Raw genomic sequence first — 25,570 nt, forward strand, 5'->3', positions numbered from 1 at the left:
ATATCACGACGGGGGACACCCGAAATGGGCTTCAGACATTGTACCCATGTGGGGAATCGAACCCGGGTGTTCGGTGTGAAGAGTTTATACCCTTAAGACACACTATTATTGAGATCATATGCAAAACCTTTCATACCTATAAATAGAGTGAAAATTGAATATCTATGTCATAAGCTTACATAAGAAGTTAGATGTAAATTACTTAAAACTGTGGTGGTATCTACTTGACATGTCCTTTTCTCTGTGTATTTCAGTCCAACATAGACTCATTTCACTTCTCTTATTTAACTGTAAAGATGGACTTGAACAGCCTGAGATATATGAATAATTTCTTTTATATAACCCTAAAGATGCTAAAAGAGCCTGAGAAATATGAATATTTTTTTCTTTTATAACCGGCAAGGCGCTTGAACGGCATTTGAGATATGAATCAATAGTGTGCACACATGTACATATTTGATGGTCTTTAGCTTTCAGTGAGTGAGTGAGGGTGTTTACGCCGCTTTTAGCAATATCCCAGCAATATCCCAGCGGGAGACACTTTAACCACTAGACTTACCATCCCAACAAGGACTTCAGGACACCAGTGTTACTTAGCTGACAGTCACATATCGTTGTACAAATTTCAAGTTAATTATGTCTACTTCAAAGGTATGCAAGTATACGAGCAATTCGTTTATCATATATTTTTCATCTAACATTTTGCATCTACACAATTATATCTTTCAGGAAGAGGAGACATTCATAGTCGGTGAGTATCTGCTATCCAGTGGGTAAGGCAAATGGGTAAATTTAAACTTAGTAGTATCTGCTCTTTTTCAAGGCTGTTGGATAAACAGTTGGCAGTATCTGCTATCCTTCAAGGCTATTGGGTAAACAGTTGGCAGTATCTGCCATCCTTCAAGGCTATTGGGTAAACAGTTGGCAGTATCTGCTATCCTTCAAGGCTACTGGGTAAACAGTTGGCAGTATCTGCAATCCTTCAAGGCTATTGGGTAAACAGTTGGCAGTATCTGCTATCCTTCAAGGCTATTGGGTAAACAGTTGGCAGTATCTGCCATCCTTCAAGGCTATTGGGTAAACAGTTGGCAGTATCTGCAATCCTTCAAGGCTTTTGGGTAAACAGTTGGCAGTATGTGCTATGTTTCAAGGCTATTGGGTAAACGGTTGGCAGTACGTGCTATCCTTCAAGGGTGTTGGGTAAACAGTTGGCAGTATGTGCTATGCTTCAAGGCTATTGGGTAAACAGTTGGCAGTATCTGATATCCTTCAAAGCTGTTGCGTAAACAGTTGGCAGTATCTGATATCCAGATGGTAAGGCTATTAGGTAAACAGTTGGCAGTATCTGCTATCCTTCAAGGCTATTGCGTAAACAGTTGCCAGTATCTGCAATCCTTCATGGCTATTGGGTAAACAGTTCATCACCAACACAATTTGACTGACTATATCACTAATCAATAGCTGTGTGATATCGAGCACAATCTAAATCAATGGCGCACAGTCAATGAGCTGCTGGATATTTATTACTCTTCCAGGTAAATGTTCCAAGGGCGTGAACTACCTGTATTTTCGTGAACACCTGGTGTCTTCACTGATTTTCTCAGTGGTTCATTCATATCATTTTGACAGCTATTTTGTGATTTGCAACACTCTGAGGAAAGCGGACTGTTTTTATAAATATTCCTTGATTCCAAACACTTTCTACATTTCTTTTCCCCCAGCGTTGTCACATACATCCTTGACGAAGAAACAGACGGGGGCTACCAGGAGATAGAAGGTTGGTGTTGTACGTCATCGTAGACCCTTAAACGTCACATGAATTAGTTCAGATAAACAGGTCATAGCGAATTATTAAAAGGGCAATGTTATGTACCATGTCTAAAAACAGTCTTGGAATTTAGCTGTCAACATAGAAAAACTAAAGGCCTATCATAACTATTAGCTCCGAGTGACCTTGGGCGTTGGGGTAGCCCAGTGGTTAAAGCGTTAAAGCCGAAGGCCCGGGTTCGATTCCTGGCATGGGATCAATGTGTCAGGCCTATTTCTTGTGTCCCCTGTCGTGATATTGCTGTAACATTGCTAAAAGTCACGTAAAAATCAACTCACTCACTCACTGACCTTCTATTGTATCGGATGCTGTCCATATATCGCGTCTACGGTGCTAGATCAGTGCACTATCTTTAAACATGTACGGATATGTGATCGGTGCACAATAATACAGGCATCTGTGATTAACCTTGCAGTTTGTATGCATAATTAACTGCTGAACATTGTCACTTTCAGAGAGAGGATACGTTCATCAGCGGTGAGTATCTTCATCAATCTTCAAGTAGGATGAATAAATATCTCATCTCACTCAGTGATACATAGCTGAAGATCTGATATAGAATTGATCCTCAGCAACCCATGATGGTCGTAAAAGTTGACAAACGGGATACGGTTGTCAGGCTCGCTGACTTGGTTGACTCATATCATCGTATCCCAATTGCGTAGATCGATGCTTATGCTGTTGAGCACTGGATTGTCTGGTCCAGACCCGATTATCTACAGACCGCCGCCATTTGGCTGGAATATTGCTGTGTGCGGCGTCAAACAACAAACAAACCGACATAGCTATCAGAGCAAAACTATGCACGATTCGGAGCGATGTGAATTGAGAGTGTGTCACAGCTTCATAATTTCCTTTTATTTTACTCAAGTTTAATGCTCATTTTTATCATCTTGGTTTCGTATCACAGGGAAGACGAAAACGACGGGAGCTACCAGGAAATAGAAGGTTGGTGTCTAAAGGTTAACTACAAGTATGATGTGTAACGGCTGTGAAACTCGAACTGTGAGTGTATGGTACTGATATGTCGATTGAATGTAGCTCGAACTATCTCCCGTCTGAAGCCCAGAAGTCTGAAATAGTCGTGTCTCAAACCCATATACATTGGATATAAGTCAAATCGTCAAATTTACGGTGTAATATTTAAAGGAAAAGGAAAAATACCGATTATATGATTTAAAATACCAATCATAGAATAGTTAATATACTGTAAATAAACATTTCCAATGTCGTTTATATTATATATATAATACTTATGACACTTCTTAATTTCCATGTATACTCTCAAAAAACAGAAACGCGTATAGGAATTTCAACTGTATATTTATGTTAATTTGAAACATCTTGTAGGCTTTATGAGCGAAATTGCACACTGGGAATGCAGACTTATCCATCTTTGGCAACAACTCGAGGAAAGTCAGTTTGAATGTCACATGGAGGCGTGTGGTGGCGCTGAAGTCAATACCTTGTGTGTCCACCGTGGGCATCCAGAACTGCACGGCATCGCCTCAGCATCGAACGAATAAGTCTCAGAATGCCGTGTTGGCCAATCGCAGCCCACTCTTCCTGTAGTGCCTGTGCGAGTTGCTGAAGTGTCTGGGGCTGTGGGTTACGGCGTCGCACCCGTCTGTCCAGGGCATCCTACAGATGTTCGATCAGGTTTAAGTTCGGTGATCTTGAGGGCCAGGGAAGCACATTGATGTTGTGGTTCTGGAGGAAGTCTCTAGTGTGACGTGCTGTGTGGGGCCTGGCATTGTCCTGTTGAAACAACTCCCTCTGGCGATCAATGATTGGAAGGAGGTGTGGGCGTCGGATGTCGTTACAGTACCGTTGAGCTGTCAGGTTGCCCTGGATCATCACCAGATCACTTCTCCTACTGCAGGTGATTGCTCCCCACATCATAACACTGTCCCGGCCGAATCTGTCCACCTGGGGAACACAAGCGTCGGCAAAACGTTCACGTCGACGTCTGTACACCCTCATTCTTCAATAGCGTCGTTCCAATAGAAATCGTGATTCATTGCTGAACCAGATTCTACGCCAATTCGGTAGGTTCCATGCCTGAACGTTGGTGCACCATTGAACTCGATGTCGACGATGTTGTTGTCGAAGCACAGGGCCAAAATATGGTCTTCTGGCACGTAAACCAGCCTCTCTCAACCTGTTCCTGACGGTCTGTGCAGAAAGCCTCCTGAATCCGGGTATTTGTCGAGCGGTACTGGTCGCCGTAGCTGTTCGATGACGCAGGTGATGTACCCGGATGTAGCGATCCTGCGCCGCTGTGGTCGCTCGAGGTCGCCCACTACGAGGGGCATCTGCTACCGCATTCTGCCGGCTATATCTCTCCCAGAGCCGTGAAATGGTGCTTTGGTGAACATTCATGCGTCGGGCAACTGCACGTTGAGACTGGCCAGCTTCAAGCAAACCAATGGCGATATGACGGTTGGCTTCACTTGGACGTTGCATTTTGCGTTCATCAACAATATTCCAAATACGGTGAATAATCGACAGACAGCGATTAACCATTTATACCCATCACTGAGACTATCTGATCCCCTACGTTCATGTGCATTGCATGTGAATTCTGTATTCTGTGACACTACACGCCGAAATTAAAAAATCATGCTGTTAAATACGGGTATTTTACGGATGGTGCGTTTTGTTGTGATGTTTCAAAACATAAACACCATAGGACTCATAAACAAAGCAAAACCTTTTGTAAAATGAATCACGTTTTAATTCATTGCTGCATGAAATTGCTATTTTAATGATGCGTTTCGTTTTTGGGAGAGTATACATAACCAGGATTCGGTGATATGCCATGTTGGGGAAACAGATCCACTGGCCTGGACAGCTGTAACGGCCATACTTCCCGTCATACATCAAGAATGATTCTTCCATCTTCATTGCTTGCTTCCTTTGTTGCGTTATGCGATGTAGACAGGGTTCCAGTAGCGTATAAAGAATCGTAGTTTCTTTGAAAAAGTAGACACAAATAGCATTTCCTCCTAATGTCCTAAAACCAGTATCTATGCACTGAAAGGAATAAGGAATATTAACGATGAATCTTTTATATTTCAAATACGATGTAGACAGGACTCTGTTAGCTTATAAAAAGGATCGTTGTCTCATTCAAAAAAGACACATAAAAAACCCCCCAGAATTTCCCCTATTTCCTCCTTATGTTTTAAAACCAATATATGCATTAAAACGAACAAGGAATAGTAACAGAACATTTCTTATCATTCAAATACGTCTCTCCGTTCTCATATGAATTACCATCCTAATTATATATGTGTAAACTGTGTGTTATATCAGAATGTGTTGACAAAGTCGACGACATCGTCCCCATCGTAGCTGTCTACTCCGTTATGCTCACTGCTGTGGCAGTTGTGGTGGCAGCAATTACTGTTCTTGTCTGCAAGGACGTAAAAGGTACGATGAATTCATGAATCTTTTTGAATGCAACGCTGTTTTGATTCAGTAATTTGTGCAGTCGGGAACCAAGTGGTTATGGCGTCCACGCCAAAGACCTAGGTTCGATGGGTGCAATGTGTGAAGCCCTATTTATGGTCTTCTGGTTTTGGTGATATTGATGGACTGTGCTAACAGCGACTTAGTCACTAACTGTTAATTAGTAAATGGAAACGTGGACGAATCTTTCCGTTTAGAAACTTACGAGTTTGTCTTTTGCTTTATTTGCAGAAAACCAAGACAGAAGGTACATAAATTTATTGTTTGACCTTAAGTGCTGGAGTTAGGTATGGTAATAACCAGTTAACAAACCCTCATATATGTGTCCAGTGGCAATCTCCTGTGTTAAACACCATTTACTCAACTTACCCCAGAAAACTAGACCCGAACTGAATAAACGAAGCCCGTTTTGATTATCTGTGGAAATGACGGAGAAAGTAGCAATTTGATCTATGTAACAAATGTACGATTTGTTAAGAAAGGATTGCAAATCTATGATCACTGTTGAGGTCTTTTTAGGATTTCAAATCAGTTTATGATTTCTGTTCCACGCTGCATGAAAGCAAAATACATATACTTCTGTGCAAGACAACTTTATGTGCAATGTAAGTGTAATGTTGTAATTACAGATGTGGTGAATATCTTACTGTGATGGCAGAGAGATTGTCCCGTGACTTCAGTGATGTACCTTCTGCTTCCATCAGCGACGGGGATGTCTTACCCCTACATGATTACGAGCGACTCCTGAGGGAACAGTTCCACATCTACACGTCTCTCCACCCTTCAACTTCCTAACTGAGGACCACAGCACCAGGTGAAGCCAAAACTGACGGTACAGTTCGTCATCTACGTCTCTCAAGTCTTCATCGTCCTCCATCGAGGACCACAGTACCAGATGAAGCCTATACTGACGATACTGTTCCTCATCTACACGTCTCTCCACTCTTCATCGTCCCCCAAAGAAGTCTAATCTGACGGTACAGTTCCTCATCAACACGTCTCTCCACCCTTCATCGTCCCCCACAGAGGACCACAGTACCAGGTGAAGTCTAAACTGACGGTACAGTTCCTCATCTACGTCTCTCCACTCTTCATCGTCCTCCATCGAGGACCACAGTACCAGGTGAAGCCTATACTAACGATACTGTTCCCCATCTACACGTCTCTCAACCCTTAATCGTCCCCCACAGAAGTCTAATCTGACGGTACAGTTCCTCATCTACGTCTCTCCACTCTTCATCGTCCCCCACAGAGGACCACAGTACCAGGTGAAGCCTATACTGACGATACTGTTCCTCATCTACACGTCTCTCAACCCTTCATCGTCCCCGACAGAAATCGAATCTGCGGTACAGTTCCTCATCTACACGTCTCTCCACCCTTCATCGTCCCGCACAGAGGACCACAGTACCAGGTGAAGCCAAAACTGACGGTACGGTTCCTCATCTACGTCTCTCCACTCTTCATCGTTCCCCACAGACGTCTAATCTGACGGTACAGTTCCTCATCTACACGTCTCTCCACCCTTCATCGTCCAGCACTGATGACCACAGTACCAGGTGAAGCCAAAACTGAAGGTACAGTTTCCCATCTACGTCTCTCCACTCTTCATCGTCCCCCACAGAATTCTAATCTGACGGTACAGTTTCGCATCTACGTCTCTCCACTCTTCATCGTCCTCCATCGAGGACCACAGAAGCAGGTGAAGCCTATACTGACGATACTGTTCCTCATTTACACGTCTCTCAACCCTTTGTCGTCCAGCACAGAAGTCTAATCTGACGGTACAGTTCCTCATCTACTCGTCTCTCCACCCTTCATCGGCCCCCACAGAGAACGACAGTATCAGGTGAAGCCTATAGTGACGATACAGTTCCTCATCTACACGTCTCTCAACCCTTCATCGTTCCCCACAGAAGTCTAATCTGACGGTACAGTTCCTCATCTACTCGTCTCTCCACCCTTCATCGCCCCCCACAGAGGACGACAGTACCAGGTGAAGCCTATACTAACGATACAGTTCCTCATCTACAGGTCTCTCCACCCTTCATCGTTCCCCACAGAAGTCTAATCTGACGGTAGAGTTCCTCATCTACACGTCTCTCAACCCTTCATTCTCCTCTACAGAGGACCACGACACCAGGTAATGCCTGAACTGATGGTACAGTTCCTCATCTACACGTCTCTCCACCCTTCATCGTCCCCAACAGACGACCACGGGACCACAGTACCGGGTGCAGCCTCAAGTGAGGCAACAGTTTATGCAGACGATATTGTCTTCCATATTGTTACCTTTCTACAGACGATATTGTCTTTGTACCTTTTTACAGACGATATTGTGTTTATAGTTTTATGCAGACGATGTTTTCATTTTCGCTGTAGGCTGACGATATTTTCTTTGTCGTTTGATGCAGATGATGTTTTCTTTGTTGCTTTATGCAGACGATATTTTCTTTTATGTTTTTATGCATACAATATTTTCTTTGTTGTTATATGCAGATGTCATCACCTTTGTCGCTTTATGCAGACGATATTTTCTTTGTCGTTTTAGGCAGACGATATTTTCTTTGTTGCTTTTATGTAGACGATATTTTCTTTGTCGTTTTAAACAGACAATGTTTTATTTGTCACGTTATGCAGATAATATTTTCTTCGTCACGTTATGCAGACGATATTTTCGTTGTTACTTTATGCAGACGATATTTTCTTTGTCACTTAATGCAGATGATATCCTCTTTGTCGCGTTATGCAGACGGTATTTTCTTTGTCCTTTTATGCAGATGATATTTTCTTTTTCGCCTTGTGCTGACGATATTTTCCGTGTAACTTTTTGCAGATGATATTTGCTTTGTCACTCTATGCTGACTATATTTTTTTTGTCACTTTATGCTGACGATATTTTCTTAGTTATATAGTGTATAGTTAGTTATGTAGGTGAGTCTAGGTATAGATGAACGGAGAAATTGGTATAGATGAAAAAGAGTTACTTTACTTTGTATTATATGTTATCTGATGTTATTTTATAACATTTTCATGAAAATTGATGTCCCACGGGCCCACGAGACCGATAACTGCAACTGAACTTGTATTGCGACATCTTAATAAACTTAATATTATGATTATTTTTCGTCTTCTTCTTGCATTGATCGACCCGTGAAGGCCCGGGTTAGAATACTTCAGTAACCCATGCTTGTCATAAGAGGCGACTAATATAACAGGATCGGGTGGTCAGGCTCACTGGCTTGGTTGACACATGTCATGCGTTCCAAGTTGCGCAGATCGATGCTCATGCTGTTGATCACTGGATTATCTGGTCCAGACTCGATTATTTACAGACCGCCGCCATATAGCTGTAATATTGCTGAGTATGGCGTAAAACTCAACTCCACTCACTCACTCTTGCATTGATCTTTACGTAAACCTTACCAGGAACATATGATCGTGTGTTGAAACCCCAAATGGTTGCATTTTCACTGAGTTGTTCGCCCCACAAGCCACAAGCCAAGCCACAAGCCAAGAGAATATTTTAGGCATAAATTCTATTCAAGTCCCACTTTTCATAAGTCTAATATGTTCATGTCAATTGTCAATCCATATATTGTAAAAGACCTATCTATTTATATACACAGTACAATGAATCATAGAAATTCAGTCCTATACAAATAATATCATATTTACTTTTCGCATATTTTGTAAATTAACTTATTGTCTTATTCATTAAATATACACATGTATGTATCGCTCTTTAATCCTGAAATGTAGGCCTATGGCCTCCACTACACAAGAAATAAAGATTGAAGATATTATCATTACATATTTGTGGACAAAATACAGTAAAACAGTGAGGTACGTATCACAGTTTAGTTTTACCACAACGGCTACCGGGATGATTGTTCTGCCCAACATTGTTACTTATGCCACTATCGTGCACGTGCATTTTGACCAATGTCCAACAATTACTTTTTTCACGTTTTGAAGAATGCACGATTCGGGCGAAGTTTTCGGACACCTTCGCTTTTATTGGGAGCATGTTATATTTGGGCGAATGTTTTCTGCTTGGGTGTTTATGCAATTGCATTAAAAGTGGTAACTTTCTATTGCCCGATAGTTTATTCCTTGAACGGCATTTAGAAGACTGCATGACACGCTGACCATGCGACCTGTGAAAAAGGTACTGGAATTGCTGATGTAGGAGTTTCCTTCTTTTTCCAATAGTGCTAGTAGTTTGGCAAGATGCTGGGCTGTGTTGTAGCAGACTGAGCCCATGGAGCATACACGTGTTCTGATTTTGACTGGATCTTTAAGTGTGCCCCAGTGTGTACTTCAGTGTGCTATAATCATTGGCTTCGCCTTATTATTTTGACCTTTGTCCAGTTTCGGGTAAATCTTGTATGGAAAGATTAAAGATAATAAAATGGATGTTACTAGCTCGATACAAAATACATCTGGGGTGCTCGATTTGCTGACATTTTCCAAGTTACAGGCGAATCTATCTTAGCTGTTGAAAGTATTTATACTCTCCCAAAAAAGAAACGCATCAAGAAAATACCAATTTCATGTAGCAATGAATTAAAACGTGATTCATTTTACAAAAGGTTTTGCTTTGTCTATGAGTCCTATGGTGTTTATGTTTTGAAACATCATAACAAAACGCACCATCCGTAAAATACCCTTATTTAACAGCATGGTTTTCAATTTCGGCGTGTAGTGTCACAGAATACACAATTCACATGCAATGCACGTGATAGTTGGGGATCAGATGGCCACAATGATTGGTATGAAAGGTTGATCGGTGTCTGTCGATTATTCACTGTATTTGGAATATTGTTGACGAACGCAAAATGCCACGTCTAAGTGAAGCCAACCGTCATATCGCCAGGAACAGGTTGAGAGAGGGTTGATTACGTGCCAGAAGGCCTTATTTTGGTCCTGTGCTTCGACAACAACATCGTCGACATCGAGTTCAATGGTGCACCAACGTTCAGGCATGGGACCTACCGAATTGGCGTAGAATCTGGTTCAGCAATGAATCACGATTTCTATTGGAACGACGCGATGGAAGAATGCGGGTGTACAGACGTCGACGTGAACGTTTCGCCGACGCTTGCGTTCCTAAGGTGGACAGATTCGGCCGGGACAGTGTTATGATGTGGGGAGCGATCACCTGCAGTAGGAGAAGTGATTTGGTGATGATCCAGGGCAACCTGACAGCTCAACGGTACTGTAACGACATCCGACGCCCACACCTCCTTCCAATCATTGATCGCCAGAGGGAGTTGTTTCAACAGGACAATGCCAGGCCCCACACAGCACGTCACACTAGAGACTTCCTCCAGAACCACAACATCAATGTGCTTCCCTGGCCCTCAAGATCACCGAACTTAAACCTGATCGAACATCTGTAGGATGCCCTGGACAGACGGGTGCCACGCCGTAACCCTCAGCCCCAGACACTTCAGCAACTCGCACAGGCACTACAGGCAGAGTGGGCTGCGATTGGGCAACACGAGATTCTGAGACTTATTCGTTCGATGCCGAGGCGAGGCCGTGCAGTTCTGGATGCCCACAGTGGTCACACGAGGTATTGACTTCAGCGCCACCACACGTCTCCATGTGACACTCAAACTGACTTTCCTCGAGTTGTTGCCAAAGACGGATAAGTCTGCATTCCTAATTTCGCTATATTTCATTGACTCATAAAGCCTACAAGATGTTTCAAAATAAACATAAAAATACAGTTGAAATTCCTTTTCCCCTTTTTGGGAAGAGTATATAATCTGAGAAATATCCATTATGATACGGCCACCTTTAGGAATTGTCACACGTCATTCTCTTGATATATTCCTTGTGATACTCATGTTAGTGAATATAAAACATTGAAATCATAATGGGAAGATGTCTGTGATAAGAAGAGAGTAGATAATGAGAACAGTCTAAGAGATAAAACTTAAGGATGTTAGTTATTTAAATACTTGAGATCTGTTGAAGGAACTAAAGAATTTCTTGAATTGTAAAACTAAACAATTATTTGATCTAACGACAGGCTTAAATATGTTGAAAATGCGGTAATCAGTCTACTAATCTGAGAGAGAAAATAACTAGAAACTTGAATGAAAACAATTCCTGAAAATATGGTGACCATGACAACGCCACTAATATGAATATTGTCACCAAATTATTAGTTATTGTTTGTTGTGATTGTGTGAACCGATACTGACGACCACGTCAGTATCTGGTGTAGCCACCCCTTTGCACGAAAAACATCTGCCCATGCCCTCCTAAAAGTTGTTCCATGGGGTTCATACCTGGCTGCTTAGCAGATCCCCCATGTGCGAAAAAATCCAGCACTATCCTTCCATGACGATTGAATTCAAATAAAATAAAACGTCACCTAGCACATGTTCAGAACGATAATAATGACGTCACACTGTGAAATAATTTCACTTGCGAAAGAATGATTTACAGTTGCAACGTCATGGTTTTTGAGAAGTTCTTTGATCTTATCTTGTTACATCATGATTATTGCCTCGAAAATGCACAAATATGACAAAAACGTTTTTTTGTGTGGAGGGTTACACATAGCATGTGTAGTGAGTAGTAAGTCCAGTTACGTCACTCATTCATAACGTTGGGTTATGTATCAATGCGCCAATACAATGAGAAAGGACGAAATATGCATCGATTTAATCCCAAAGTGGTGGAATTTTAGGGTGTGTAAGAAACAGATTACTGTACTCGTTGTGAGTGAAATGGAGTCTGACAAACACTCGTTTAGTTTCTTTTGAGGCCAGGGTTAGAATTGATCTTCAGCAACCCATGCTTGTCGTAAGAGGCAACTAACGGGATCGGTTGGCACATATCATCGTATCCAAATTGCGAAGATCGATGCTGATGATGTTGATCACATGATTGTCTGGTCATTTACAGACTGGAATGGCTGGAATACTGCAAAGGGCGACGTTAAAGAAAGAAAACATGGTGTGGGTGAGTGAGTGAATATCTTTTTACGTCGCCTTTCGCCAGATGTCAGCAATATCATGGCGGGGGATACCAGAAATTGTCTTCACACATTGTACCCATGGAGGGAATCGAACCCGGGTCTTCGGCGTGACGAGCGGACGCTTTAACCACTTGGCTACCACAGAGCAGACAGACCCAGCACGCATGACAACACAGTATTCAATATTCGACTGCCCAATGATAACGACACTAGTGTTTCAACAAGCAGGGACATGATTCACAGAGTAGACAGACCCAGCAATGACAAGTAAACTCATGACAACATAGTATTCAATATTCAACTGCTCAATGCAACAACACGGCGTATTCACAACTGTTTCAACAAGCAAGGACATGGTTCATGTGACAGGGAAATAGTGTCAAGTGAAACTACATTAACATCAACAGCTCAGATCCGTCAGTGTTAACCAGCTGCTGACTATGTTTCTGTTTTACACTGTGACCGGATTACTTCATGTGTGTGGTATGTATCTGTCTTCGAATTGACATTTTATATAGCCATCCTTGTGACTGTTTTCTTAAGTAATACTGGATATTCTCTCAGTAATCATAAGTAATGATGACTGGTATTTGTTTGCGTGCAGGTCAGTATGAACTTATCACGCCAGGTTTATAGCGCCTAGTATCAATCTGTCTAGTTGCTCGCTGGACGCTGAATCACAATCTGATTATTATTACCCTGGATAACCCAAGCTGCCTGTAAGGCGCTAGAAGTTTAATAGTCACATGACTTATCTCACCGGGTAACCAGTTTCTGCTGTACCAGTTTCGGCAATTCTGAACAAACACACTTACCTCATCTGAGACAACATGTTAGTATATGTTATGTTAGTATGTTCAGCGTAGTGTAGACCATATGTTAGTTTATTACCCACGTGGTCAACGTATGGGTAGGCGCATACTAATCCCGTACGTCACACGAGTGTCGTATCGTGTTGACCTGTGTCGTAACGACTTGACCTGAGATTCTAACGATTTGATTGGATAACCGATGACCTCTCAATTAGGTCACGCTGTGACGTAACTATTTTTTCATTCATAACAAACACGTGAATTCATTCATTCTACAACTTAAATGCATTGTGGGAATGTAAACATTGCGAAAGTTTGCCGTGTCGCTGTTTAATTGTGAGTCGAACTGAGGCATTATATGCGTTGAAAAACATAAACGCAATGTTTCCACCAGTGATGTTAGCCGAATGAACCAACTGCAAACTAAGGGACGGGGTGCTATGGAGTAGTTTGATGTAGGAAGCTGTACGAGGCGACAACTGACATGCATCGTGACGTCGGTTACCAAGGCAGTGACGTCATTACAGTGTGACGTCATGCAAATATAGTACGACAGTACAAAACTCTTCCGCAACCTCTTTATGAAACCGGTGTCGGTTTGAAACCATTACAATAACAAAAAAACACTATTTTGTCAATTTAATGCATGTAAGACGTGGGTAATAAATAAAATACCAAACTCGGTCTCATTACATACGAATTATACGAAACTCGTGACCTTCGTATGGTTTCTGACCTCGCTTTCGCTCGGTCAGATACCATAGGAAGGAAACTCGTTTCGTATAATTCGTATGTAACGAGACCTTGTGTAGTATTCTCTATATATGATATGTTAGTATGTTCAGCTTACTGTAGACCACGTGTTAGTATATGATATGTTAGTATGTTCAGCGTAGTGTAGACCACATGTTAGTATATGATATGTTAGTATGTTCAGCGTAGTGTAGATCATATGTTAGTAATGTGTGTGTGATATGTAAGTATATGAAGTACTGTGCATGGGATATAAACATTTTATACATTGTAAACAATCATAATACCAATTAAGTAGATACATTACAACAATGTGACAAACAATAAAGGAAAATATATTAAGAATACAACCGATCGGTTCAATCGATATCACTTTATGGACTCCCCTAAAAAGAATGTAATTTACATTTTCCGAAAGGTTTACATTAAAAATGCAAAATTGTGTCAGTTTGACAACTGAACACATAGAAAATTCTATAACGCATGTTCATAAAAGTTCTTTCCTCCTTACATGATCTTGTCTCTTTGTTTGGGGGCTTATATGTGTGTGGTATGTATCTGTCAACTAGTACTATATTGAGCTGACTTCAATAATGTGCTTGAATAATTCTGTCAAATATTAACCTTGTTTTAACGACGAATACTTGTTTTGAGTGCAGGTCTTGCCTCCATAACAACTGGATACCCACACACTGTTGCACGTGTTGGCGACGATGTAAACATAACCATGAACCCAGCGAATGTCAGCTTCCCACACGGCGTATGGGTGAATGGTTCGGTAGCTGTGAGACTGTTACTGGTCCAGCCTAAGTCACAACGTGTATGGGTACTCAACACCAGTCCCACCGGCTACACGACCAGGATCAGATACAACGGGGAGGGCTCACTATCACAGACAGGACAGCTGAGGTTTACCATCGACAGTGTTACTGTACAGGACGCTGGTACTTACAACTGTCAAGGGCAGAATGGACAGAATGTTACTGGATGTAGACAGGTCCTCGTTGTAGCACGTAAGTAGGATATGGGATTAACAGAATATTATTTGAAGAATAAAGTTGGACTGTTTTAATGTATCTCCACCATAAATAAATAGCTGTTCAATCTTCTATTGCACTAGAAGAACTTTAGGTGAGGTGAAATTGGGGTTTAGGTTATTGTATATATGGATCCAGGTATGTGTGAGTGTCCAAGCATGTGTTCGTGTTTGTGTGTGTTCATGTGTGTATGTGTGTGTGTATGTGTGTGTATGTTGTATGTATGTGTGTGTGTTGTATGCATGTGTGTCTTGTATGCATGTGTGTGTTGTATGCATGTGTGTGCGTTGTATGCATGTGTGTATGTATGTGTGTGTTGTATGTGTGGGTGTTGTATGCATGTGTGTGTGTGTTGTATGTATATGTGTGTGTTGTATGCATGTGTGTGTTGTATTCATGTGTGTTCGTTGTATGCATGTGTGTATGTATGTGTGTTGTATGTGTGTGTGTGTTGTATGCATGTGTGTGTGTTGTATGCATATGTGTGCGTTGTATGCATGTGTGTTCGTTGTGTGCATGTATGTGTGTTGTATGCATGTGTGTATATGAACTATGCTTGTTCACCGTCAAAGAAGCAGTGTCGCAGTTTAAGATGGATGAGTGCATCAGAGTCGATCAGTCTTGCATCTTTGAACGCCACTTGCTATAACGCACCTGGTAGTGAAACCGTCGACCCTCTTCTCTCCGGAAAATACATTTAACTCGTTTCAGTAGAGGCAGCCAGTAGTTGTGTGATAACTTTCATATTTAATCAACAAAAAGGTAAGGAGTATTAGGATCCAGCCAACATGGATTCCCTGCTGTAACTGTGGAACACTGACAGTGGAACACTGAGTGAATGAGTGAGGTTTTTTTAGCAATATCCCAGCAATATCATGACAGGTGACATCAGAAATGGGCTTCACTCATTGTTCCCATGTGGGGAATCGAACCCGGATCTTCCACGTGGCGAGTGAACGCACTAACTATTTAACATTTGATAGATAATAATGATGAATAGTATATAAATACAAGTATGAGAGCTTTCAGCTAAATCTTGTTCAATGGCACTCGTGTTAAGGTCTCAGCACATTTGTTATATGTGTTCACAGAGAAGCCTACCACACCTACCATCACCGGACCTGCCTCACCTCTATCAGGTGAGAATGTCACCCTGACATGCTCCTCCTTCTCCCGGGGTCTACCCCCGGACCATCCCCCACTGACCATGACCTATATCTGGAGGAGGGACAGGACCCGGGTAGAATCTGGTGATGTGTCCCCTACAGGTGGAGATGACCTGACAATAACCCACATCAGCAGAGAGAACCAGGGAGACATGTACAGCTGCCAGACTGTGGAGGAGGGGTTGGAGTCTGACTGGAGTCACGGACATGTACTGGATGTTCTCTGTGAGTAAGAACTTACCTTGTTTACGGTATAGGAACCTCGTATATCTTCTCTTTGAAACTGTGCTTCTGAGTGATAATTTTGTCACAACGTTCTACTGTGAACTACTGTGAACAAAACAGAAATGATGATTGTGAAAGTTTGGATAGGAAATATAGGCAGGTCTGATTTAATGATCCATGAGTTTCAGAGGCTATCGAAAATGCTGATAGTTTCCCGGTACTGTAAGCTCACCTGGATATGTTGTCAAGAGTTGTACATGTTATATCTGGGGTTAGGCGTCTGACTTTGTGTGCAAGCTATTAGGTACCTGACTCTGAGGATGTGGGTTCGAATCCCGGATTGGACTCAACCCAAAAGTACTAGAATTTGTACTTTACTAAGAAAGTGTAATCCCAAATATAACATGTTACATGGCCACTTTCTAAATTGTATTGTGTAGTCATAAGAGTTGTACATGTCAACAGAGTGCGTGAGTGAGTTACAACGGTGTTCCAGCAAACTGCACTTATATCTCAGAATAGCTTCTCAGCTTACCATCTCACATGCATTCAAGATGGACCTGACAAGATACAGTTTGACGGCACAAGTGACAAGCTGGAGGTAGAAGAAGGGAAACCTGCAGCTGTGAGATGTTCTGCTGACTGTAACCCTGCCTGTACTGTAACCTGGTGGGACATCTCAAGACAGACGGTGATTACAGGACAAGGGGAGGCTGTGTTGTCTATACCAGCTGTAGAGGTATCTGTGTCTGGACTGTACACGTGTCACGTCAACAACACACATGGGAGTGCATCACGGAACCTGACGCTGGAGGTCTCCTGTAAGTCAACACTTCAGTAACAGAATCTGTTATATACAGCCTATTTTTGGGGATGACGCCTGTTGGGACGGCCCCCTTTTCGTACACCTGATCCTGCTGGAACACCTGCTCGACCACTTGCTAGAACACCCAGAGATTTAAAATAACCAAAGACCCTTTAGATGTCACTCAAAGATTAAAAACAACTAACCATTTGAAACCGTAATATTGATGAAGAATTTCATTTTCACTATGATCTGATGGCATTATCACTCCAATGATTCTTTACTTTCAGATTCTCCCAAAATCCCAAATGTTTCCGTTAATTCGATAAATCAATTAGAAACCTGCCCTACAGAATGCAGTGCTTCTGAATCTCTATTTATATGAGAAATTAAATTTGACACTTTTCGTTACAAATTTCCGTTTCTTCACCTTGCACCAATGAGAACACTGACGTTACCGACATTGCATGTCCTTCTGTGGAGCTGATGTTGACAATGACGTTGTTGTTGGGGATGTACAGCGTACCTCATCAATCACTTACAAAGCGTGGCACGGAAAGGTTATCACAGATGAACATCGCAAGTGTCAACCCATTTAATATGTTTTGAATCGGGTTAAAACCTCCCGAAGAGGCTTGATGTTACATGATTATACTCGTACGCATACTGAACTGAATATTGTTAATACTGAATGTTTCAGCACGTGGAGTTACTGAATCTGGTGTCGTTTCCATCGTCCCCGTGGCTGCTGTCTGTTCCGTCCTGATCGTGGTGATCGCCGTTGTCGTCATCGTTGTTGTTTGTAGAAAACAGAGACGTGGAGGTAATACAGTGTGATGTGAGAGTGAATGACGATAACCCGAGGGTCACGTAAAGTTGTCTCTCTCAGAAGCACTCCTTTCGCACTTTCGTGCAGCAATTACAAATACTGATCTCACTTAATAGCGTGTGCGGTTCATATATTAACTATATGCTCCTGTTTACATCCCGTAATCGATGTGTGTTTTCAGTGTATCGTCACCCGGAAATAGTTGGCTCCATAGAATAGCAAGGCCAATGCTTTCAAATGAACAGTCACACGATGATACTGCATAAGAAAGATAGACACGTTCTTTTATGTGAGTGAGTATGGTTTTACGCCGCTGTTAGCAATATTTCCGCAATATCACGGCGGGGGACACCAGAAATTGGCTTCACACATTGTACCCAAGTGCGGCATCGAACCCGGGACTTCGGCGTGACGAGCGGACTCTTTAACCACTAGTCTACCCCACCATCCCTTCCTATAAATATACTCATGTGCTGAATTATATATGACAGTGTGGGACAACGCTTTGGGTTAGGTAGGCGGGGAGGGCGGGGTTGGATGGTTACTTCAGAATACGTTGTACTCCCACAACTGATATATACCAATACTGACCAGCAAAAGAAACGAAATTCAAGAAATCAAAACTCACACTGAATCTCGAAATTTAAGAGCCAGGGAGGAAGGGATAAATGTGAGATATTTTTCAAAGACAAGTTCAGATTTGAATTCGCGATACATGGTACCCTTAGAAGAATTCGAAATCTCTGGGCGCCATGTTTGGGTTGCTATATCACCTAAGCCTAAGGAGATAATAGTTTTAATTTCATTGAGAAAGACAACTGGTCGATTTACCCAACAGATGCTATAGCCTGTTTCATTTAAAACGGCTTCCACGGATTTCATCTATTTTTGGTTGCTATTGTTTATGCAGGCTTCATTATATAACATTTGGTATACAATTGTTGACAGCTTTTGTTCTTTACCAGATAGGAGTCTAGCCGAGAAAAATACCATGCGACATTTGATAGAGTTATTTAGGGGTACCCTTCCAAGTTTTCCATATAGCATTATAATGGCGTGCTTCTCTTAAGGGGAATGAATTTGCGTAAAAAGTTTACATGAACGGATTCTATAGATTTACAGTTTTCGAAACCCCATATTTCGCAGCCGTATAACAGAATTGGCTTAACCATGGTGACCTCGATTGGTCACCCAACGGCGCCGTTTCAGTCGATGTCTGTTGGAGAGGATTGGTCCACGGTAAGGTCGACGGCAATGTAAGCCTGCCGCTAGGAGTCGTCAACGCGCAGTTCTTTCGCTGATAGGGCGCCCCATAGACCCAATCACGGCATTAGCAGTGCTTACTGCCGCCTGCAGACGGTTCCGGAGGTGCTGAAGTTGGATTATCCGGTCCTGTCTTTGTGACGTCACACGGGGTCGTACCGGAACGGGGGCGATCAGTTGCCACTACCCGTTGCTGCAGACGAGTTATTGTCGAAGGGTGCACCTGAAAATGTCGGTCTACACGAACTTGTTGAACTCCAGCATTCAGCATGCCTATTGCTTGGTGTCTCTCAATTTCACTTACACGTGGCATGTTGCGGTGAAATGACAGCATTACGACACTGCCTGCATTTGTAGCCCTACGTCCACACTCTGCACGTGTGTCATGCATTTCATCCTTGCTTGTTTCTCCCTAATGATTTGGAACACCATCCTGCATGGTGAATGCTTATCATCACCACATCATACTTGTGTTAAAGTATCAAATCCAAACTCATGCTGAAAAAGTACAATTTTCATGAATTCTGAGTTGCGTTTGTATTGCTGGTCAGTATATATACACCTATACAAACGTTAAGCAATACTAATATGTTTTTAGATGTAATGTCTTTACTATAACTTTAAATAATACTTCGGTATGTAGCATCTGATGTCCATTTCCACCCAGTTACTCAGTAAAACGTTATCTGGCAAGCATTTCACTTTATATTGACATGTTATACATTTTCAAATGATCATTTTGTCCTATTTGTACTTCCTTATATCATATTTTTCACGTCCGTGTGGTGGATTTTGTTTGAATGTACAGATGTCCTTGATGGTGTCTATTAGTATTCATTCAGGAAGTAAATGTTGGGAAATTGAATCTGAGACCAGCCTTTAAGGAAGAGTTTATAGTGAGTAAATATGAGCAATATCACGACGGGGGACACCCGAAATGGGCTTCAGACATTGTACCCATGTGGGGAATCGAACCCGGGTGTTCGGTGTGAAGAGTTTATACCCTTAAGAGACACTATTATTGAGATCATATGCAAAACCTTTCACACCCATGAATAGAGTGAAAATTGAATATCTATGTCATAAGCTTACATGAGATGTTAGATGTAAATTACTTAAATCTGTGGTGGTATCTACTTGACATGTCCTTTTCTGTGTGTGTTTCAGTCCAACATAGACTCATTTCACTTCTCTTATATAACCGTCAAGATGCATTTGAACAGCCTGAGAAATATGAATCATTTCTTTTATAACCCTAAAGATGCATTTGAACAGCCTGAGAAATATGAATAATTTCTCTTTTATAACCGTCAAGACGCTTGAACGGCATTTGAGATATGAATCAATAGTGTGCACACATTTACATATTTGATGGCCTTTAGCTTTCAATGAGTGAGTGAGGATGTTTACGCCGCTTTTAGCAATATCCCAGCACAGCGGGAGACACTTTAACCACTAGTTTTACCATCCCAACAAGGACTTCAGGACACCAGTGTTACTTAGCTGACAGTCACATATCGTTCTACAAATTTCAAGTTATTTATGTCTACTTCAAAGGTATGCAAGTATACGAGCAATTCGTTTATCATATAATTTTCATCTAACATTTTGCATCTACACAATTATATCTTTCAGGAAGGGGAGACATTCATAGTCGGTGAGTATCTGCTATCCAGAGGGTAAGGCAAATGGGTAAATTTAAACTTAGTAGTATCTGCTCTTTTTCAAAATTGGGTAAACAGTTGGCTTAGTATCTGCTATCCTTCAAGGCTATTGGGTAAACAGTTGGCAGTATCTGCTATCCTTCAAGGCTATTGGGTAAACAGTTGGCAGTATCTGCTATCCTTCAAGGCTATTGGGTAAACAGTTGGCAGTATCTTGCTATCCTTCAGGTTCAGTAGGCTTGGGTAAACAGTTGGCAGTATCTCTGCTATCCTTCAAGGCTATTGGGTAAACAGTTGGCAGTATCTGCTATCCGGATGTTAAGGCTATTGGGTAAACAGTTGGCAGTATCTGCTATCCTTCAAGGCTATTGGGTAAACAGTTGGCAGTATCTGCTATCCTTCAATCTGCATGGCAAGGCTATTTGTTGTAAACAGTTCATCACCAACACAATTTGACTGGCTATATCACTAATCAATAGCTGTGTGATATCGAGCACAATCTAAATCAATGGCGCACAGTCAATGAGCTGATGGATAGTTATTACTCTTCCAGGCAAATGTTTCAAGGGCGTGAACTACCTGTATTTTCGTGAACACCTGGTGTCTTCACTGATTTTCTCAGTGGTTCATTCATGTCATTTTGACAGCTATTTTGTGATTTGCAACACTCTGAGGAAAGCGGATTGTTTTTATAAATATTCCTTGATTCCAACCACTTTCTACATTTCTTTCCCCCAGCGTTGTCACATACATCCTTGACGCAGAAACAGACGGGGGCTACCAGGAGATAGAAGGTTGGTGTTGTACGTCATCGTAGACCCTTAAACGTCACATGAATTAGTTCAGATAAACAGGTCATAGCGAATTATTAAATGGGCAATGTTATGTACCATGTCTAAAAACAGTCTTGGAATTTTAGCTGTCAACATAGAAAAACTAAAGGCCTATCATAACTATTAGCTCCGAGTGACCTTGGGCGTTGGGGTAGCCCAGTGGTTAAAGCGTTAAAGCCGAAGGCCCGGGTTCGATCCTGACATGGGATCAATGTGTCAGGCCCATTTCTTGTGTCCCCTGCCGTGATATTGCTGTAACATTGCTAAAAGTCGCGTAAAACCCAACTCACTCACTCACTCACTGACTGACCTTCTATTGAAACTTGTATCGGATGCTGTCCATATATCGCGTCTACGGTGCTAGATCAGTGCACTATATTCAAACATGTACGGATATGTGATCGGTGCACAATAATACAGGCATCTGTGATTAACCTTGCAGTTTGTATGCATAATTAACTGCTGAACATTGTCACTTTCAGAGAGAGGATACGTTCATCAGCGGTGAGTATCTTCATCAATCTTCAAGTAGGATGAATAAATATTTCATCTCACACAGTGATACATAGCTGAAGATCTGATATAGAATTGATCCTCAGCAACCCATGGTTGTCGTAAAAGTTGACAAACGGGATACGGTGGTCAGGCTCGCTGACTTGGTTGACTCATATCATCGTATCCCAATTGCGTAGATCGATGCTTATGCTGTTGAGCACTGGATTGTCTGGTCCAGACTCGATTATTTACAGACCGCCGCCATATAGCTGGAATATTGCTGAGTGCGGCGTCAAACAACAAACAAACCGACATAGCTATCAGAGCAAAACTATGCACGATTCGGAGCGATGTAAATTGAGAGTGTGTCACAGCTTTATAATTTCCTTTCATTTTACTCAAGTTTAATACTCATTTTTATCAGCTTGGTTTCGTATCACAGGGAAGACGAAAACGACGGGAGCTACCAGGAAATAGAAGGTTGGTGTCTAAAGGTTAACTACAAGCATGATGTGTAACGGCTGTGAAACTCGAACTGTGAGTGTATGGTACTGATATGTCGATTGAATGTAGCTCGAACTATCTCCCGTCTGAAGCCCAGAAGCCTGGAATAGGAGTCGTGTCTAAAACCCATATACATTGGATATAAGTCAAATCGTCAAGGTTACGGTGTAATATTTCAAGGAAAGGGAAAAATACCGATTATATGATTTAAAATACCCATCATAGAATAGTTAATATACTGTAAATAAACATTTCCTAAGTCAAATTCGTTTATATTATATATATAATACTTATGACACTTCTTAATTTCCATGTACATAACCAGGATTCGGTGATATGCCATGTTGGGGAAACAGATCCACTGGCCTGGACAGCTGTAACGGTCATACTTCCCGTCATACATCAAGAATGATTCTTCCATCTTCATTGCTTGCTTCCTTTGTTGCGTTATGCGATGTAGACAGGGTTCCAGTAGCGTATAAAGAATCGTAGTTTCTTTGAAAAAGTAGACACAAATAGTATTTCCTCCTAATGTCCTAAAACCAGTATCTATGCACTGAAAGGAATAAGGAATATTAACGACGAATCTTTTATGTTTCAAATACGATGTAGACAGGACTCTGTTAGCTTATAAAAAGGATCGATGTTTCATTCAAAAAAAGACACACAAAAACCCCAGAACTTCCTCTATTTCCTCCTTATGTTCTAAAACCAATATATGCATTAAAACGAACAAGGAATATTAACAGAACATTTCTTATCATTCAAATACGTCTCTGCGTTCTCATATGAATTATCATACTAATTACATATGTGTTAACTGTGTGTTATATCAGAAGGTGATGACAACGTCGACGACATCGTCCCCATCGTAGCTGTCTACTCCATTATGCTCACTGCTGTGGCAGTTGTGGTGGCAGCAGTTACTGTTCTTGTCTGCAAGGACGTAAAAGGTACGATGAATACATGAATCTTTTGAATGCAATGTAAGTTTCAATCCCTCCTCCACTCCCCAACACACCACAACCAACACGAACTTACACCAAAGTGAAGAACCAGGTCAGAGCTGGTCTTCTACAACCTATTTGCAAGCTCGTCATAACAGGTGAGAAACGCTGGCTGATTATGGCCATGCATGTATACCCCCGTATCCCAATTGCGTAAATCGATGCTCATGATATCAATCACTGGGTTTTCTTGTCAAGTCTTGATTATTTCAGACAATCGTAATATAGCTGGAATATTGCTGAATGCAGCGTTAAACAGCAAACAGGCATGTCTGTAGTTCACCTTCATATGCTGAAATCTTTTTTTCCATTTTATTTTGTATACGCTGTTTTGATTCAGTAATTTGGGCTGTCGGGAGCCAAGTGGTTAAGGCGTTCACGCCAAAGACCTAGGTTCGATTCCCCACATGGGTACAATGTGTGAAGCCCTATTTATGGTGTTCTGGTTTTGGTGATGTTGATGGACTGTGCTAACAGCGACTCAGTCACTAACTGTTATTCAGTAAATGGAAACGTGGACGAATCTTTCCGTTTAGAAATTTACAAGTTTGTCTTTTGCTTTATTTGCAGAAAACCAGGACAGAAGGTACATAAGTTTATTGTTTGACCTTAAGTGCTGGAGTTAGGTATGGTAATAACCAGTTAACAAACCCTCATATATGTGTCCAGTTGCAATCTCCTGTGTTAAACACCATTTACTCAACTTACCCCAGAAAACTAGACCCTAACTGAATAAACGAAGCCCGTATAGATTATCTGTGGAAATGACGGAGAAAGTAGCAATTGGATCTATGTAACAAATGTACGATTTGTTAAGAGAGGATTGCAAATCTATGATTACTGTTGAGGTCTATTTTAGGATTTCCAATCCATTTATGATTTCTGTTCCACGCTGCATGAAAGCAAAATACATACACTTCTGTGCAAGACAACTTTATGTGCAATGTAAGTGTAATGTTGTAATTACAGATGTGGTGAATATCTTACTGTGATGGCAGAGAGATTGTCCCGTGACTTGAGTGATGTATCTTGTGCTTCCAACAACGACGGGGATGTCTTACCCCTACATGATTACGAGCGACTCCTGAGGGAACAGTTCCACATCTACACGTCTCTCCACCCTTCAACTTCCTAAGCGGACGACCACAGTACCAGGTGAAGCCATACCTGACGGTACAGTTCCTCATCTACGTCTCTCCACTCTTCATCGTCCTCCATCGATGACCACAGTACTAGGTGAAGCCTATACTGACGATACTGTTCCTCATCTACACGTCTCTCAACCCTTCATCGTCCCCCAGAGAAGTCTAATCTGACAGTACAGATCTACAGTCTCCAATCTGACGAGGACCAGTTCCTCATCTACGTCTCTCCACTCTTCACGTCCTCTCCACCCTTCACGACTCTCCACCCTTCATTCTCCTCTACAGAGGACCACGACACCAGTAGGGCATGAACTGATGGTACAGTTCCTCATCTATACGTCTCTCCACCCTTCATCGTTCCAAACAGACGACCACGGGACCACAGTACCGGGTGCAGCCTCAAGTGAGGCAACAGTTTATGCAGACGACATTGTGTTTATATTTTTATGTAGACGATGTTTTTTTCTTTACAGGCTTTTCTTTGTAGCTTTATGACACATATTTTCTTTATAGCTTTATGCTAACGATATTTTTTTGTCTATTTATGCAGACGATATTTTCTTTGTCACTTTAGGCAGACGATATTTTCTTTGTCGCGTTATGCAGATGATATTTTCTTTGTCTCTTTATGCCGACGATGTTTTCTTTGTCACTTTATGCACACGATATTTTCTTTGTCGCTTTGTGCTGACGATATGTTTTTTGTCACTTGATGCAAGTGATATTGTCT

General features: G+C 41.7%; 1 protein-coding gene and 1 long non-coding RNA gene across 2 annotated transcripts in view; both read left to right on the forward strand.

Moving 5' to 3' along the window:
* The window catches only part of LOC124258139 (cell adhesion molecule 4-like), a 49,948-nt gene extending 25,015 nt beyond the window's left edge, over window positions 1-24,933 (forward strand). The window contains exons 3-11 of the mRNA XM_046692212.1: window positions 16,850-17,116; window positions 17,801-17,923; window positions 20,828-20,849; window positions 21,595-21,650; window positions 22,172-22,193; window positions 22,627-22,664; window positions 23,525-23,641; window positions 24,266-24,281; window positions 24,665-24,933. Coding sequence (XP_046548168.1) covers window positions 16,850-17,116; window positions 17,801-17,923; window positions 20,828-20,849; window positions 21,595-21,650; window positions 22,172-22,193; window positions 22,627-22,664; window positions 23,525-23,641; window positions 24,266-24,281; window positions 24,665-24,830 — 827 coding nt within the window. The 3' untranslated portion in view covers window positions 24,831-24,933. The remainder of the gene's footprint in view (window positions 1-16,849; window positions 17,117-17,800; window positions 17,924-20,827; window positions 20,850-21,594; window positions 21,651-22,171; window positions 22,194-22,626; window positions 22,665-23,524; window positions 23,642-24,265; window positions 24,282-24,664) is intronic.
* LOC124258153 lies at window positions 672-2,756 on the forward strand. The gene is made up of 4 exons (XR_006893520.1): window positions 672-751; window positions 1,722-1,777; window positions 2,284-2,305; window positions 2,739-2,756. It is a non-coding gene; the product is annotated as an uncharacterized LOC124258153 (long non-coding RNA).
* Window positions 24,934-25,570: the final 637 nt, after the last annotated feature.

Source organism: Haliotis rubra, unplaced genomic scaffold (genome assembly GCF_003918875.1).
Source record: "Haliotis rubra isolate DU_JTF1 unplaced genomic scaffold, ASM391887v1 Scf684, whole genome shotgun sequence".
NCBI lineage: Eukaryota > Metazoa > Mollusca > Gastropoda > Lepetellida > Haliotidae > Haliotis > Haliotis rubra.